We start from the raw sequence: 16,093 nt of genomic DNA on the forward strand, positions 1-16,093 counted from the left end.
AAATTCAGTAGTACTCCATCTGCTTCAAATTTGTGGAATAGTGTGGATAGTATTGGTATGAGGTCTTCTATGAAGGTCTGATAGAATTCTACACTGAACTCCTCTGGACCTGGGCTCTTTTTGGTTGGGAAACCTTTAATGACTGCTTCTATTGATTTAGGAGTTATGGGGTTATTTAAATGGTTTATCTGTTCCTGATTTAACTTCAGTACCTGATATCTGTCTAGGACATTGTCCATTTCCTGGAAATTTTCAAGTTTTGTTGAATATAGGCTTTTGTAGTAGGGTCTGATGATTTTTTGAATTTCTTCTGATTCTGTAGTTATCTCCCTTTTCATTTCTGATTTTGTTAACTTGGACATACTCTCTGTGTCCTCTGGTTAGTCTAAAGGTTTATCTCTCTTGTTGATTTTCTTAAAGAACCAACTTTTGGTACTGTTGATTCTTTCTATGGTCCTTTTTGTTACTACTTGGTTGATTTCAGCTCTGAGTTTGATTATTTCCTGCCTTCTACTCCTCCTGGGTGTATTTGCTTCTTTTTGTTCTAGAGCTTGTAGGTGTGCTGTCAAGCTGCTCTCTCCTGTTTCTTTCTGCAGGCACTCAGAGCTATGAGTTTTCCTCTTAGCACAGCTTTCATTGTTTCCCATAAGTTTGGGTATGTTGTACCTTCATTTTCATTAAATTCTAAGAAGTCTTTAATTTCTTTCTTTATTTCTTCCTTGACCAGGTTATCATTGAGTAGAGCATTTTTCAACTTCCATGTATATGTGGGCGTTCTTCCCTTACTGTTGTTGAAGACCAGCTTTAGCCCATACTGGTCTGATAAGACACATGGGATTGTTTGTGTCTTTTTGTATCTATTGAAGCCTGTTTTATGACCAATTATATGGTCGATTTTGGAGAAAGCTTGCTTCTTCAAACCAGTTGCTTGTAAAGTTGTTTTGCAGCCTTTCACTCTGATGTAGTTCCGTCTTTGTCTCTGAGGTGTGTTTCCTGTAGGCAGCTGAATGCAGGGTCCTCATTGCCTATCCAGTTTGTTAATCTATGTCTTTTTATTCGGGAGTTGAGTACATTGATGTTGAGAGATATTAAGGAATAGTGATTGTTTCTTCCTGTTACATTCGTATTTGGATGTGAGATTATGTTTGTGTGCTTTTCTTCTCTTTGTTTTTTTGCCAATACGATTAGTTTCTTGCTTTTTCTAGGGTGTAGCTTGCCTCCTTATGTTGGGCTTTACCATTTATTATCCTTTGTATGGCTGGATTTATAGAAAGATATTGTGTAAATTTGGTTTTGTCATGGAATATCTTGGTTTCTCCATCTATGTTAATTGAGAGTTTTGCTGGATATAGTAACCTGGACTGGCATTTGTGTTCTCTTAGGGTCTGTATGACATCTGTCCAGGTCTTCTGGCTTTCATAGTCTCTGGTGAAAACTCTGGTGTGATTCTGATAGGTGTGTCTTTATATGTTACTTGATCTTTTTCCCTTACTGCTTTTAATATTCTTTCTTTGTTTTGTGCATTTGGTGTTTTGACTATTATGTGACGGGAGGAGTTTCTTTTCTGGTCCAATCTATTTGGAGTTCTGTAGGCTTCTTGTATGTTTATGGGCATCTCTTTCTTTAGGTTAGGGAAGTTTTCTTCTATGATTTTGTTGAAGATATTTACTGGTCCTTGAGCTGTGATTCTTCATTCTCTTCTGTACCTACCATCCTTAGGTTTGATCTTCTCTTTGCGTCCTGGATTTCCTGTATGTTTTGGACCAGTAGCTTTTTCCGTTTTACATAATCTTTGACAGTTGTGTCGATGATTTCTATGGAATCTTCTTCTCCTGATATTCTCTCTTCTATCTCTTGTATTCTGTTCGTGATACTTCTATCTATGGCTCCTTGTCTCTTCCTTTGCTTTTCTACATCCAGGGTTGTCTCCCTTTGTGCTTTCTTTATTGCTTCTATTTCCATTTTTAATTCCTTCCACTGTTTGATTGTGTTTTCCTGGAATTCTTTCAGGGATTTTTGTGATTCCTCTCTATAGGCTTCTACTTTTTTATTTATGTCTTCCTCTGTTTCTCTAAGGGAGTTCTTTATGTCTTTCTTGAAGTCCTCCATCATCATCATCAAATGTGATTTTAAATCTAGTACTTGCTTTTTTGGTGTGTTTGGGTATTCAGTGTTTGCTTTGGTGGGAGAACTGGGCTCTGATGATGCCATGTAGTCTTGGTTTCTGTTGCTTAGGTTCCTGCGCTTGCCTCTCACCATCAGGTTGTCTCTGGTGTTACCTTGTTCTGCTATTACTGACAGTGGCTAGACCGTCCTATAGGCCTGTGTGTCAGGAGTGCTGTAGACCTGTTTTCCTGTTTTCTTTCAGCCAGTTATGGGGACAGAGTGTTCTGCTTTCGGATGTGTAGTCTTTTCTGTCTACTGGTCTTCAGCTGTTCCTGTGACCTGTGTCCTGAGTCCACCAGGTAGGTGGCTTGGAGCAGAAAAGTTAGTCTTACCTGTGGACCTGAGGCTGAAGTCGCTCCTGAGGGGCTGCTTTTGAGCTCTCCGTGAGGGCGGCAACGACGAGGGCCTGTGCCACCTTTTCCTGGGGCGCCATGCACCAGGGTCCCAGATGGCATTAGGTGTTTTCCTGTGGAGTCAGAAATGTGGGCAGAGTGTAGTCACTTCTGGCTTCCCAGGCGTGTCTGCCCCTCTGAACGTTTAAATCTTTAACCCTCGTGATTTGGGTGCAAGGAGTTTTTGATCGGGTCCCTTCAGAAATGGGCGGTGTCTGGACTGCAGGGGACCTGCCTCTTGAGTGCCCCTACATAAATCTTAAGAAAAAGAAACAGTAAGCAATCTGAAGGTACTATAGAATGATTCCAGTTAATGGTACAGGAAAGAATTTGAAGGTGTTCCTGCTAGCATGAGAGTTAAATTTGGAGCCTGAATGAGTGATAACCAGTGACCAAACTGAAGAAATAAATGTCAAGTCAGTGATGTATATTTTTTACTGTTTGGAGAATTTAATTTATGAATGCATCATGTTTTTGATCAAATTTACCACATCTTCCTCAGCTCCCATTACCCATCCCCATATTACTTCATGTCTCCATATTTACAATTTTTAAAAGTACTGAATCTGCATCATGCCATCTTTATGTGTATGAAACACATCTGTGAGTTACCTATAATATTTCTGATAGTGGTGTGGTGGGATTTGCGCTACACAAATATACAGTGTTCTGTTTGTAAACACAGCTGGAGTTGGTTGTGAAATGAAATTTCTTGGGAGAGTAATTCTTGGAGTTTCATCACAACATTGAGTCATATAGTAAAGGGAATATCTTCATATAACACCAGCAGGTAGGTTGGGAACGTCCCCATTGAATGAGGCCGGGGTTGGGGTACAGCTTGCATGGAGGCAACTCTGGAACTTCCAAGGCAGTAGTAGGGCCAAGGGTATAATTAGTTCTTTGGCACAGCTCATCAGAAAGCAGAGTTTAAAATTCTGCTGTGGCTATCTTAACTCTATTCGAAGATTTTAGATCATGTGACCTGGGGTTTATCCTAATGTTTTCATGCATGTTGTAATTTTGAGGATAGTCACAGGAATATTATGTGCTAGAGGATTTGCCTTATCTGTTGTCTAAAAACATGGTTCTATTGGACATTGGGACAATTACAAAGATACTGGAGTTTAATTTCATCCATTATTTCTAACTTTGCTCTTTTCCTATTTACCTATTCAAGGGAGTGGCCTTTCCCCCTTGTGATGTAGCATTCCCAGAGAACTTTTTAGATATTAGTCACATAAGTAGCCACTGTAAACTTGATTGTATCAGGAAGTATATTTTAGCACACTTTAAAGGTATGGTTATAAACATTAACCTTTACTAAGGAAACTTTTCTGCAGTTAATTCTCTGGAATTTATATGAGTTCTAGGATGCAAATATCGCATCATAATATTGAGAAATGTATCTTATGGTTAGTTCTTAATAGTGCACCTCAGAGACTGGAATAGTGAGTGCATATGCATACTCTGAGAGGAGCATGTTTTTCTGTTTTAGGTATATTATAGGCTGGGGTAAAATTCTCACCTGTTAAGCAACTAAGCGCCCTGGATGGTAAAGAGAGGGGAGACTGTAGCAAGGGATCCAGATATGTTAGAGGGATTGAGCAAGGGGTGAGATGAGCCTCAAGTGATAATAAAAAGAGAGCGTGAATTTCATTTTGTCTGGTTTTATTTCATTAAAGATTCTGGAAAATTTCACTGAGAAAAATTGTAGATATGGTAACATGGATTTCTCATATTAGGCTGTACAGTAAGCAGTCAGTTGATCTCAGTATTTGATTAGTTTTGAATCTCTAAACAAATTGTTGCCCGTTTAAACGAAATTTCTTTGACACCACCTGAAAGTAGCAAGACACTAGGTATGAGCTTGGTAGAACACATCACATTTTTTTCTAAGTCCTGTTACATTTATTATCATAGCTTTTGGCCATGTTCCCTGTGTAACCCTTTTGTTTTGTTTTGTTTTGTTTTGTTTTTCGTTTTTTCTGTGGAACTGCCCTCAGATTGAACCAGAAAGCCTTCTCTTACTCACAAAATAGTCCTGACACTATGACACCAGTGTTTATCCCCTGCCTGGTTGATTGGGATTGTAGTACATGGGATCCAGATCTGGGTATGGACTTTGATAACTCTGCCCCCTACCCGAGTCTGCATAGCTATTTTTAATACTATGAATGCTACCACCAGGGAGTCCAAGATATTTGTAGACAGTGTTAGTGGTTTGATCTGAGTTATTTTTTCTCAAGAAAACTTGCTCTTGGACTCAACTATATTGACTCCTTTAAATTTTCCTCTATCCTTGAAATGTTTACTCACTGATAACACTGGGTTGAGTTGTCCAGATTAGAGAAGAGTTCAGATCTCCGTTTTCATTGTACTGTTTTCTATAGCTGTGCTTCTCTTTGTTTTTATTATTCTGAGGCATGTTTTTTCTGTTCTCTTCACATTCTTGAGATTTTTTACTCAGCAAATGTCTTATCTTACCACAGGACTTTCATGCATCAATTGACATGATCATTTTTCTTCTCAATGCTTCTACATGTTTTGTTTCTCACATTTATTAGTTTGTAGGTGTTGAAAGAGTCTTATATTCTGGCATGAACTCCGCTTTCCTTCGATTTCCATGGAATGTAGAGATAGTCTCTGTGTCTATGACAATCGGTCTGTGATTTGTCTTTGCAAATAATTGTTTGAGCTCCCTGCTTTTGACATTGAGGTAAAACCAGCTTTGTATGATGAATTTCTACTGTTCCTCTTCTTTGTGTTTTAGGGAATAATCTCCTTTTGACATTAGTATCAGGTTTTTCTAAGAAAAGGACAATTCCATGTTAATCTATCCAGTCCTCAATCACTATTAAAGAAACTTCTTATTTCAATCTAAGCACTTGCTTGATGCATGTTGTAGTTTTATAGTATAGGAGGTTGATTCATTCACTTTTTCTAAGAACTCATCATTTCTTCTTCAGTTCTGATTTATTCGTGTATGACTTTCCCCATCACTACATAATGTAATGCTGACATCATTGCCATACATTGCACTGTCCCCTTTTTAGTGTCTAGTTTTAATACATAGAGAGTCACTCTATTAGTTTAGAGTAGGTGAGCAAGGCTTTGTCAGTACTTTAGTCTTTGCACAGAGACAAGTGTGTTGTACTGAATGGTTATATTATCTTTGCATCTATTTCATGAATTTCTACATGACCTTACTAATATCTTTGTACGTACTATTTCGGATTAACTGCTTTTCACCTTTTTCAGCCCTGGGACATGTAATTGTGGACAAACATCCATCCCCACCAGTGTCTGTTTTTGCCAAACTTTTAAATATGCCTGTTACTTCACTTCTGTGTAATTGTCTTCTGGCACTCTAAGAAAAGGTCCTTGGTGCTCCATGAAGTTTGTCTCACTGTTCTTTGATTTAGGTCTATATAGCAGGTAATTAAGGCACAATTAAGTACAAGAATTGCAGCTCAGTAGTTAAGGGCATTTGTTCTTCCAGTTTTCAGGTTCCATTCCTTGGCACTTCATGTTTATCCACATATCAGGTTCCAACCCTCTTTGGCCTACTCTAGGCTCTGTGTGCATGACATGCACAGACCTACATTTCCGAGTCCTGCATGGCCCAGGAAGGGATGGTGTGACAAGGTTTCCTGGCCCTGGAGCAGAGCCAGTAGGGCATGGCCCTTCACAAGTGCTGACAATTTCTGTAGGCATAGGGCTTATTTGAATAATAATGTATATATTTTGCTTCATGTTCCTTTTTCGGGAAATGTTCTCTCTGCCAAAGTCATGGAATGTTCTCCCTCCCAATTTTAATGACTCCACAATATTTAGAAACAACATTGAGTCCAGGAGGCAAGAATATGTTTAATGTTTCTCTGTAACTTTGTAAATGCTATAGCCTTCAGGACAGCCCTTAAAGCTGTGGGAAGGAACTCTGAAAACACAAATTCAATAAAATATGAACAGGGGTTCTCGATGTTAGGATTAAAGACGAACTGCACTAGCAGTTTCACAAACCCAAAAGAATAGAGGTAGCTGCACTAATGAGTCAGTAAAAGGGAGAAATAGTTAAAAAAAACGAGGGTCATGGTTCAAAAGTCAAAGGAGTACCAGGGAGTGAGGGAATGGTGATCTTAGAGTGGCATCCCACCCAGTTAAGCTCATTGTTTTAATACACAAAGGCAGGCAGATTCCTGAATTCACAGTGAGCCTAAGACCAAGCAAGATTAGGTTCAGGCATGATGGTATACACCTTTAAATTCCTAAGGAAGTAGCTTATGCAAATAAAAGATTGGGCTTTGTTCTACAAGAAAGAGCTACGTGGACAGAGCTAGCTAGAGAGAGATACCTAGAGAGAACTGTTTTGAGAGCTGATATAGCTTTTTTTTTTTTTTTTTTTTTTTTAATTGTTTTCTAGTGAAATTTCTGACTTTGGTCAGAAAATCCAAGAATTTTTTTTTTTCTAGCAGCTTTTCTGAATTTGGTCAGAAAACCCTTGAGCTATCCAGAAAATTTTTCAGTTTTTTTCTGGCAGAGACCTGTCTCAAGCAGAGAGCCAACTTGAACGGAGAGCTATCTCAGGCAGAGAGCTGTCTATAGGGCCATCTGAAGTAGAAAATAGAGCTGTTAGCTTTGCGCCCATTAGTGACTGAGTTGTTTTCTTCCATTGCTTCCACACCATTTCCTCAGGAACCCCTCTCCAAATGAGGCTGGTCCTCAGCACCACCTGGAGATAAAGATACATGTGCAAAATTAAATTAAAATTAAAAAAAGAAACAGTAAACTGGGGATATTGACAAGCAGTCAAGATAACAGTATAAGAATGAAGAGTTATATTATAAAATTTGGGAAAACATGCCTTCCTCGTTCTCTTATTTAACACATTGAAAATGTTGTATATCTTTCTTGCTCTTTGCAAACACTATTGCACTGTGATAAATTAGTGTTGAGGCATAACCTATCTTTGTCTTTCCTCTGTGTATAGTAGAATAATGACAGCTGTCTTCAAATTTTGTAAGGACAGATTTAGGACGTTGGCTACAATCTTGATATTCATGAGCTGTGTTCCTTCTGTTCTCACATTCTTTCTTCACTGCTTTCATATTGAGTCAATGCACTGTTTTTTCCAAGGTCTTTCATGGATATATTGATATGGTTTCATGGCTTCTGTCACTGATTTTTACATATTTTAAGGCTTAAATTATTTGTTTTGTGGGTGCTGAAACGATTTCGCATCCTTGGCATGAAATCAACTTGAGTTCCTTCTCTGGATCCATTAGAGAGAATCTCTTTGTCAATGTATATCCTTGCAAGTAGTCTTTGACTTTTTTTTCTTTGCAAATGATTTTTTTCCTCATCTTCTTTTTGTATGAAGGTAAAGTCAGCTTTGTGTTCAATATTCTCAGTGGAGAATTATTACAGGTTTTTCTGAACAAACTGGAGAATTCGTTGATGAGTCTGTCTAGTCCTCAGACATTGTTAGTGGAAGTACTATGTCAGCACTTGCTCATTGCCTGGCCTAGTTTTATGACATAAAACATTGATAGTCACTTGTTTCTAGAAAATCATCCTTTTCCTCTTCAATTCTCTTTTAATTTTTTATGACTCCACAGCATGCCATCCATCTGCTAGTTACCATTGTCACACTAAACTACTTGGGCAATGGCATAGAAAGAGACTATCCAAGTGTCCATTAAATATCTGGACAACTATTTTGATATGACAGAAATATACAGTCAACTTAATACACAAAAAGAGTTTCTACCAACCAGGCAGCATACACCAGCTGATATGAGGGCCCCAACACATATACAGCAGATGACTGCCGGGTCTGGATTCAGTGAGAGAGTGTGCACCTAACCCTCAAGAGACTCCAGGGAGTTTAGGAATCTGGTGGGTAGGGTGGGTGGGAATATCCTCAGGGAAATGGGATGCGGATGGGGTGGGGAGGAGGTATGGGATGTAGAACAATCGGATGGTGGACCAGGAGGGGAATAAAATCTGGAAGATAGATAGATAGATAGATAGATAGATAGATAGATAGATAGATAGATAGGCAGGCAGGCAGACAGATAAATAAGTTTCATGTATACTATATCATAGTCATGACAACTTTGTGTAGTTGTGTAATGTTTTAATATTCAGAATGAGTCCTTATTTTTGAGATGTGCAAGTGTGTATATATATATATACATATATATATATATACATATATTTGTATGCCCGCATGTGGATGTATATGTATAGTTATGTGTGACAGGAGTCCCATCTTACACATTTTTACTTTCATGTAGAATTATAAGGGTTATTATCAAAGAGGAAAAATCCATGACATCAAGGAACTGAAGGGTCTTGCTGGGTTTATATTTATTACTAATTGGGAACCTGAGTACTCACTGGAACAATACCAAGACATAGATATATGCATGTCCAGGAAGATGTTTTTAACAGTGAAAGGATTTTGGTGGATCTAGCATAGTGAGTAAATCATTCCAAGGGCATACCCTGAAATGATTTACTTTATCTCTGCACATTCTCTTATACGTAGCAGCCATCAGAGTGTTTCTCCCATGCCTGCTTCTTGATGATGCTGACTTGACATTGCCTAGAACAGTTGTTCTGAGCCTGTGGCTTATGACCCCTTGGGGATCAATTGACCCTTTCACAGAGTTCACGCCTACCATATAACACATATTACTGATTATTTTAAAAACTGATATACCACTCCTATATCAATCTACAGATGGGTCTGCTACAGCAATTTAAGAGTTCCTGGTACTGTATTAAAAAGATGGAGAACCACTGTCTTAGAACAGTAGCACATGGACATCCCATTTAAAGGCATGTAATTGTAATATTCTACCTAGAAATGTATTCATGTTGATTTTAAGTGACCAATATTCTTGCAAAGTGGTGGGCATATGACTTAGAAAAGAGGTCCACATTGAAAGAAGAGTAAATTGGAAACAGATTTTAGAGGAACAATGTAAACATTGGATGATGATGAAAGTGGCTGTAACTAGATCTGTTAACAGTTTATCAATTTGAGCAAAACCCGATATTTGGCAGATAGAATCTGTGTCTATACATCAAGACAACAATACGCACATGGAAAATAAACGTACTGTACCTGGCAGGTAAAATAAAATGAAACATGACCAACAGATCAGATATTGTATTCTAGTGTGGTACCTAATGAAACTCCACTTAATGCTAGACATCCATCTTAGGGCCCCATGAGCCATTTGCCTCTGACTCTAGTTCTTGAATCATAATTTCCCAGTAATAACCCTGAGTAGTAGTAGATTTTTGTATCAAGTATACATATACTTTATATTTGTGCCTGGTGCCTGCTGAGGTTTGAAAATGGCCTGAGATTGTAGTCATTTTCCTTGCCATATTAAATATATCATTCCATGCCCTCCTGTCTGAAGGAATGTTGACAAGATTTCAGGTATCAATTTTTTTTATGCGTTTATATGATTTACCATTGTCCATAACAGAGTTGTATTAATTTTAGCTTTTAATTTTGGAAACCTTGATGTGAAATTTCAATAAGACTTCCAGTTTATATTCCTGAGACAGAAACTTGGAGAAGAGTAATAAGAAGAATGAATGCTTCTCTGGTAAATGCTCCCCAGGTCAGTGTCCTGTCCGTATTTTTTTGAAACTTGCTTTCTTTATTTAAACCATTTGAAACTTTACTTTTCACTTATAATGGGACAAGTACAGACTTGTCCAATTATATTTTTGCTGAGTTTTATACTGTGAGGGCATAAATTTCCAAGGATCAATGACCTGCAGTTCTGAAAGAGAATGTATTGTGATTGATGCTCAAAGAATATGTTTATGGCTAATTTCTACATTGGATGGACTTGTGTCCTTTAGTATTTCTGGGGATAGAAGGTCTCCTATGTCACATAATTTGTAATAAATCAGGTTTCCAGAAACAACCTTGTGAATGTAGATCTGCAAATACATGGATACTGACATCACTGAGCAATGTATGGAAGAAAAGAATTTATGGAACTGTAGAATTAGAAGACATTCACTGTCTTGAAACCTGATGGTAAATATTTTACCTCCCGAGAGACATAGATGATGGAAGGAATATGTGACTTTCTATCACCATAACATTGATGTGTTTGTAAGGAGATGCAGATTGCAGTATTCTTGTATCTCTTTTCAGCATTTTATGTCACATAGTCATCTTGGGTTTGTTGACACTTGAAATCTGTCTCAGAAGAGAAATTGCCTAGTGCACAGTGTGGTCAGTTCTCAATATACAGATGATTATTTTCTTCTTCTCTTTTGTTTCATTTTTTTTAGAAGTAGTGTAAACACTACTGTGTGTACCTTTGTACTGCAGCACATGCCATATATTAGTAAATATTTTCTGGAAAATATTATCTTGGTACTATGCATAAGCCATCAAATTTTAAGCATAAATGAATATCCCTCTTAAATTGTTTTCTTCTTTAGCAAAAAAAGAATGTTTCATTTACCCTATGTTTTCTCTCCCCCAGTCTATGTATTACATAGTTGAAAACTCTGACGGGCTGTGACAATGCTTCTTTACAATAGTATTTTATTCAAGTACATAAGTGTTCATCTTGTTATTTTTATATACACTGAATGATACATTATGCTCCTTACATCCTGATTTCCGAATCCAGCCCTTGGGATTGAAGTTACACATGATAGTAAGTGTGATGTATGTAGAAACAATAGATGATAAAGTTAAAATTACAAGATTAAAAATTTATAGTTAAGTAAGTCTCATGAGTAATAATGTTTTTAAAAATTCATGTAGAATTAATATAATTCTCATTTTAAAAGCTCAATTTGATCAAAAAATTATTCTACTTCAATTGAATACATTGTCACATATGACATTTATTTATACATGCATAACTAATTATTATGTAGTAAAAAATCATATGTAATTTATGACATTGTTATTGTCTTTATTACATATATCAACTTTAAGAAAAGTTTCAATAATTATATGCTATCTCTAATATTGGCTTTTCTATTTACTGTCATGAATATAGTCTCATAACATAACTTCACAAAGTATTTGATTCTGTGTGTGTCTTTTGGAATGTTGACTATGTTCACTGATGTTACACACCTTTTATGTTTAAAGAAAAAATGTGACTTTTAATTGATCCAATAATTCTGCATTTCATATTATACGTCTTTGTTCTAGAAAGGGTACAACTTTGTACCTTGGTCTCAGGATATCAACTGAAAATTTTAGAATAGAGTCATATGGGACCCATCTACAGGCAGGACTGATACAGTGTCCCTAGTTGAGCAAGAATGAGAGTTGTACAATTTAGAGGTACAGTTTTACTCATTGTAACTTGACCATCTGTGATAAAGCTACACTCCTCAATCAAGGCAAGAAATGTGTGCTATATTTCCTAAAAGTGCTGATTATGATTATATTATGTCATCCTGTTGCAAAGAAATGGAAAATACAATAAGGACTATTTCGCATCTTTTATTAAAATGAATTTTCAATTTTCTTTTGTGTTTGTTGTTACATTTCCAAGAATTGGGATTGAAAATCTGTTGTATATGTATGCTGGGAAACAACTTTGGATAATAGAATCCAAACTACAGACAAATTTTCAAATGAAGTGATAGTGGCAAAACTTTCATCTCCTGTCAGAAATGTCTCAGAAAACATTAGACATTTACTAAAGGGGAGATAATTTAAGTAATATAGTGTATCATTCTATATACGGCTTATGAAAGAGCAGCAGTGCTTACCTTATGACACATTTCTATAGCACTTCTAGATGTTATTTGTGCTTAACTATTTATCATGACTCAGCTTTATCACAAATTACCTTGAATTCTTTAGGACTTTTTTGCCTAGGAAACCACATGTAGTTTTCCATTACAGAGTCTGTTAACATTCAAGGATGTGGCTGTGGACTTCTCACAGGAGGAATGGGAATGTCTTGACCATGCTCAGAGAGCATTGTACATGGATGTGATGTTGGAGAATTATAACAATCTATTTTTTGTGGGTAAGAAGACTCTTCTTGCAAAACTCTTATAGAATTCCTGATAAATTTTTTTGAATTTACCTACTATGTGTTTATGTTATCTCTCTGAAAGGCCAAAATATTCCCAGAATAAGGGAAATACTGGTTACCAACATAATTTTTCATTGTGTTTCCTTTACATTCCTCTCTACTCTTTTGAAGAGGAAACAGTGTTATATTCTTGGTAATCTCTCAAAACTTATTATCTACTTTTAACCAAAACTTCGGAGTTCCAAAAAAATTGAATATTCAGAACAGTAAAATATATTGCTACACACAATGATTAAAGTATTTTAATGTTACTATTCATTAAAGTCTTCATTTTCAAAATTCATGAAACAAATTTTAAAAATAAAGAAGGTTTTAAATGGAGAAAGAGCTGTTGGTTTGAGAATTTTGTTGTTACCTATTGACGTTTTGATATGCAATCTCTATGTTTAAGTACTGACACAGACTGGTCTTTGTATTCTGAGTTCCACACCAGTGTAGATTACATAATGAATTTGTAGCTGACCAGAGCTCCACAGTGTCACTGTCACAAAAGAAACGAAAAAAATAGATAAATATTGTTTACATGATCTTTTAGTGAGATACTTTCTCAAAGTTCTTTACTGTCCAAACTATTTTTTCTACTTCCTGCAAAATTAACTCTTTCAATAAGAGTTATGAGGCTATTATTATTTTCTGTCATTTGTTATAAATGAGATTTGAGGTTGTTCTAAGCATCCATGTAATGACTGTGAAACAAGAAAGACCACTTGAGAATTCTATCCTTGAGAATCACTAATTTATGTTAGAAAGTTTTAGGAAACATGGGATATTGTCTCACTTATCCACTAATCATAATCATCTATAATTGTACTTTTTTTTTTCAGAAAATCATTGCATGTGTCCTAAATATGAGAATGTCTTGGATCTAGACATACAGCATATTGTCCACAAGGATGTTAATATTCAACAGAAGTCTTACAAATATCATGAGCATGGCAAAATCATTCATGAATACACCCAAAGTGCACTTTACCAAGCTAACTTCAGGGATGCACGTGTTGAGTCATCAAACCAGAACAGACATGAAACTGGAAACACAAGAGAACCTTCCAAATATAAAAGCTGTATAAAGTGTTTAAATTTGTGTTCTCATATTGGTCTAAATCAAGGAGTCCACATAGGAAAGAAAGAACACAGTGGTACAGTGCTTAATAAGGTTTTTGACTCTAAACAAATACTCAGACTGAAACAAACCAATACTGGAAAGAAACCTTTCAAATGTAGTGAATGTGCCAGATGCTTCACCAAGAAATACAAGCTTAGACAACATCAGACAACTCATAGAGGAGAGAAACCTTATAAACGTAGTGAAAGTGACAAATGCTTTTCCCAGAAATGCAGTCATAGCACTCATCAGAAAATTCATACAGGAGAGAAACCGTACAAATGTAGTGAATGTGACAAATCTTTTACTGAGAAAGGCTATCTTATAATTCATCAGCGAAGTCATACAGGAGAGAAACCATACAAATGTATTGAATGTGACAAATCTTTTACTCAGAAACGCTATCTTATAATTCATCAGCGAATTCATACAGGAGAGAAACCGTACAAATGTAGTGAATGTGACAAATCTTTTACTGAGAAAGGCTATCTTATAATTCATCAGCGAAATCATACAGGAGAGAAACCGTACAAATGTATTGAATGTCACAAATCTTTTACTCAGAAACGCTATCTTATAATTCATCAGCGAATTCATACAGGAGAGAAACCTTACAAATGTAGTAAATGTGACAAATGCTTTGCTCGAACCTGCAGTCGTAGCATTCATCAGAAAATTCATACAGGAGAGAAACCTTACAAATGTAGTGAATGTGACAAATGCTTTACCGTCAAAACTGATCTTAGAGTTCATCAGAGAATTCATACAGGAGAGAAACCATACAAATGTATTGAATGTGACAAATCTTTTACTCAGAAAGGCCATCTTATAATTCATCAGCGAATTCATACAGGAGAGAAACCTTACAAATGTAGTGAATGTGACAAATGTTTTTCCCAAAAATGTAGTCTTACTATTCATCAGAGAATTCATACAGGAGAAAAACCATACAAATGTAGTGAATGTGACAAATGCTTCAATCACAGAGGTGATCTTAGAGGTCATCAGAGAATTCATACAGGAGAGAAACCATACAAATGTATCGAATGTGACAAATGCTTTACTCAGAAACGCAGTCTTAGTATTCATCAGAGAGTTCATACAGCAGAGAAACCTTATAAATGTAGTGAATGTAATAATTTCTTTAGAAATAAATGTAGTCTTAGCACTCATCAAAGAATGCATACATTAGAGGATATTTACAAATGAAGCAAATGAGACAAACACCTCACCAAGAAAGATCATCTTAGAACCTGTCAAAGAATACACACAGGAGAGAGACCATTCAAATGTAAATGTTCAAGTCTTTTACTGTTAGCTCATCTCTGACAATATATCAGAGAATAGATACAAGAAAAAAATCTCACAAATGTAACACCAGGAAAGATCTTTACCTGAAAATAAGGTCTAACAAAATATCTGGAAATTGATAATGGGGGTAGGGGAGGAGATTCCACCAGAAAATGTGGCATGCGTTTTACCCAAGTGAATTCTTTGCAACACGTGAGGCTGTTATGAATATGAGGAACTTGTTAAAGCATTTAAGTAATATTCAAATATTAGAAATCACGAAGTATTTTTGCTGGAGAAACTCTGAAAATGTGAGGATAAAGGAAATTTTTCAAATTGTTCACTATTAAGTATTTCATAGTGCACACAAAGTAGAGAACCCAGAGAATGTGGTATTGTGTAACACTTTCGTGGATACTGAAATAATCCATTGCAAAGGAAATCTGATTATACATAGATAATACACGTCTAAAAATGAAATGACATCCATAGCACTCTGTATGTTTAACTCAAATGAAGAAACACAGACACAAACTAAGCAACCAAAATGGGATGTTCTGTCTATATGCCTATAGATGCACAGATGAATGTCAAGTATTCATAATCTTTATCATATGCTGGTTCCAAGTTTCAGGATAGCAGCTGTCTTTGAGTCTCTTGGGCTTCTTCCCCATAGTCCTGTATATAACTGCAATAAATTTCATTGGTTGAACAAGTTGGACTTGGGTGTTTTCAGCTTCAACTTGGGATGGGTAGATAAATATGTGGGCTGCATCTCTGTTGAAAATGTCTCACATGCAACATGCTGAACCCATTACTATTTTCTGCATATTTGTAACAAAAAATTAATACTAGACCAATATTTTTTCCACCTGTGGATAGCAAGTCCTTTGGGGGTGTTAGGAACCTGTAACAGGTTACATGAGACCATAGGAAAAGCTTTTGGGTTTCCATCTGAACCCAAAGCTGCCCTGGTCTCACAGCTCTCTGTACACAGATCCTGTGGGAGCTGGACTCTCAGAAGT

The 16,093-nt window shown here is 36.4% G+C and overlaps 1 protein-coding gene across 2 annotated transcripts; it reads left to right on the forward strand.

The window, feature by feature from the left end:
• The first annotated feature begins 8,753 nt into the window (after window positions 1-8,753).
• Window positions 8,754-15,783, forward strand: LOC116892794 (zinc finger protein 501-like). Of its 2 annotated transcripts, XM_032894666.1 has the most exons (4): window positions 8,754-10,201; window positions 12,478-12,604; window positions 13,498-14,043; window positions 14,212-15,783. In XM_032894666.1, exons 1-4 carry the CDS (start codon window positions 10,172-10,174, stop codon window positions 14,985-14,987), a joined length of 1,479 nt encoding a protein of 492 aa, XP_032750557.1. In that variant the 5' UTR covers window positions 8,754-10,171; the 3' UTR covers window positions 14,988-15,783. The 2 variants fall into 2 exon arrangements, with proteins under 2 accessions (XP_032750557.1, XP_032750556.1); XM_032894665.1 differs by having other exon boundaries at window positions 13,498-15,783.
• The last annotated feature ends 310 nt before the right edge of the window (window positions 15,784-16,093 follow it).

Source organism: Rattus rattus, chromosome 2 (genome assembly GCF_011064425.1).
Source record: "Rattus rattus isolate New Zealand chromosome 2, Rrattus_CSIRO_v1, whole genome shotgun sequence".
NCBI lineage: Eukaryota > Metazoa > Chordata > Mammalia > Rodentia > Muridae > Rattus > Rattus rattus.

Coding starts and splice junctions, on each gene's coding strand:
- LOC116892794 (XM_032894665.1), top strand. CDS start 10,172: ATGAATGCTTCTCTGGTAAATGCTCCCCAG. Junction 10,202..12,477: donor CTCTGGTAAATGCTCCCCAG/GTCAGTGTCCTG, acceptor TTTCCATTACAG/AGTCTGTTAACATTCAAGGA. Junction 12,605..13,497: donor TAACAATCTATTTTTTGTGG/GTAAGAAGACTC, acceptor TTTTTTTTTCAG/AAAATCATTGCATGTGTCCT.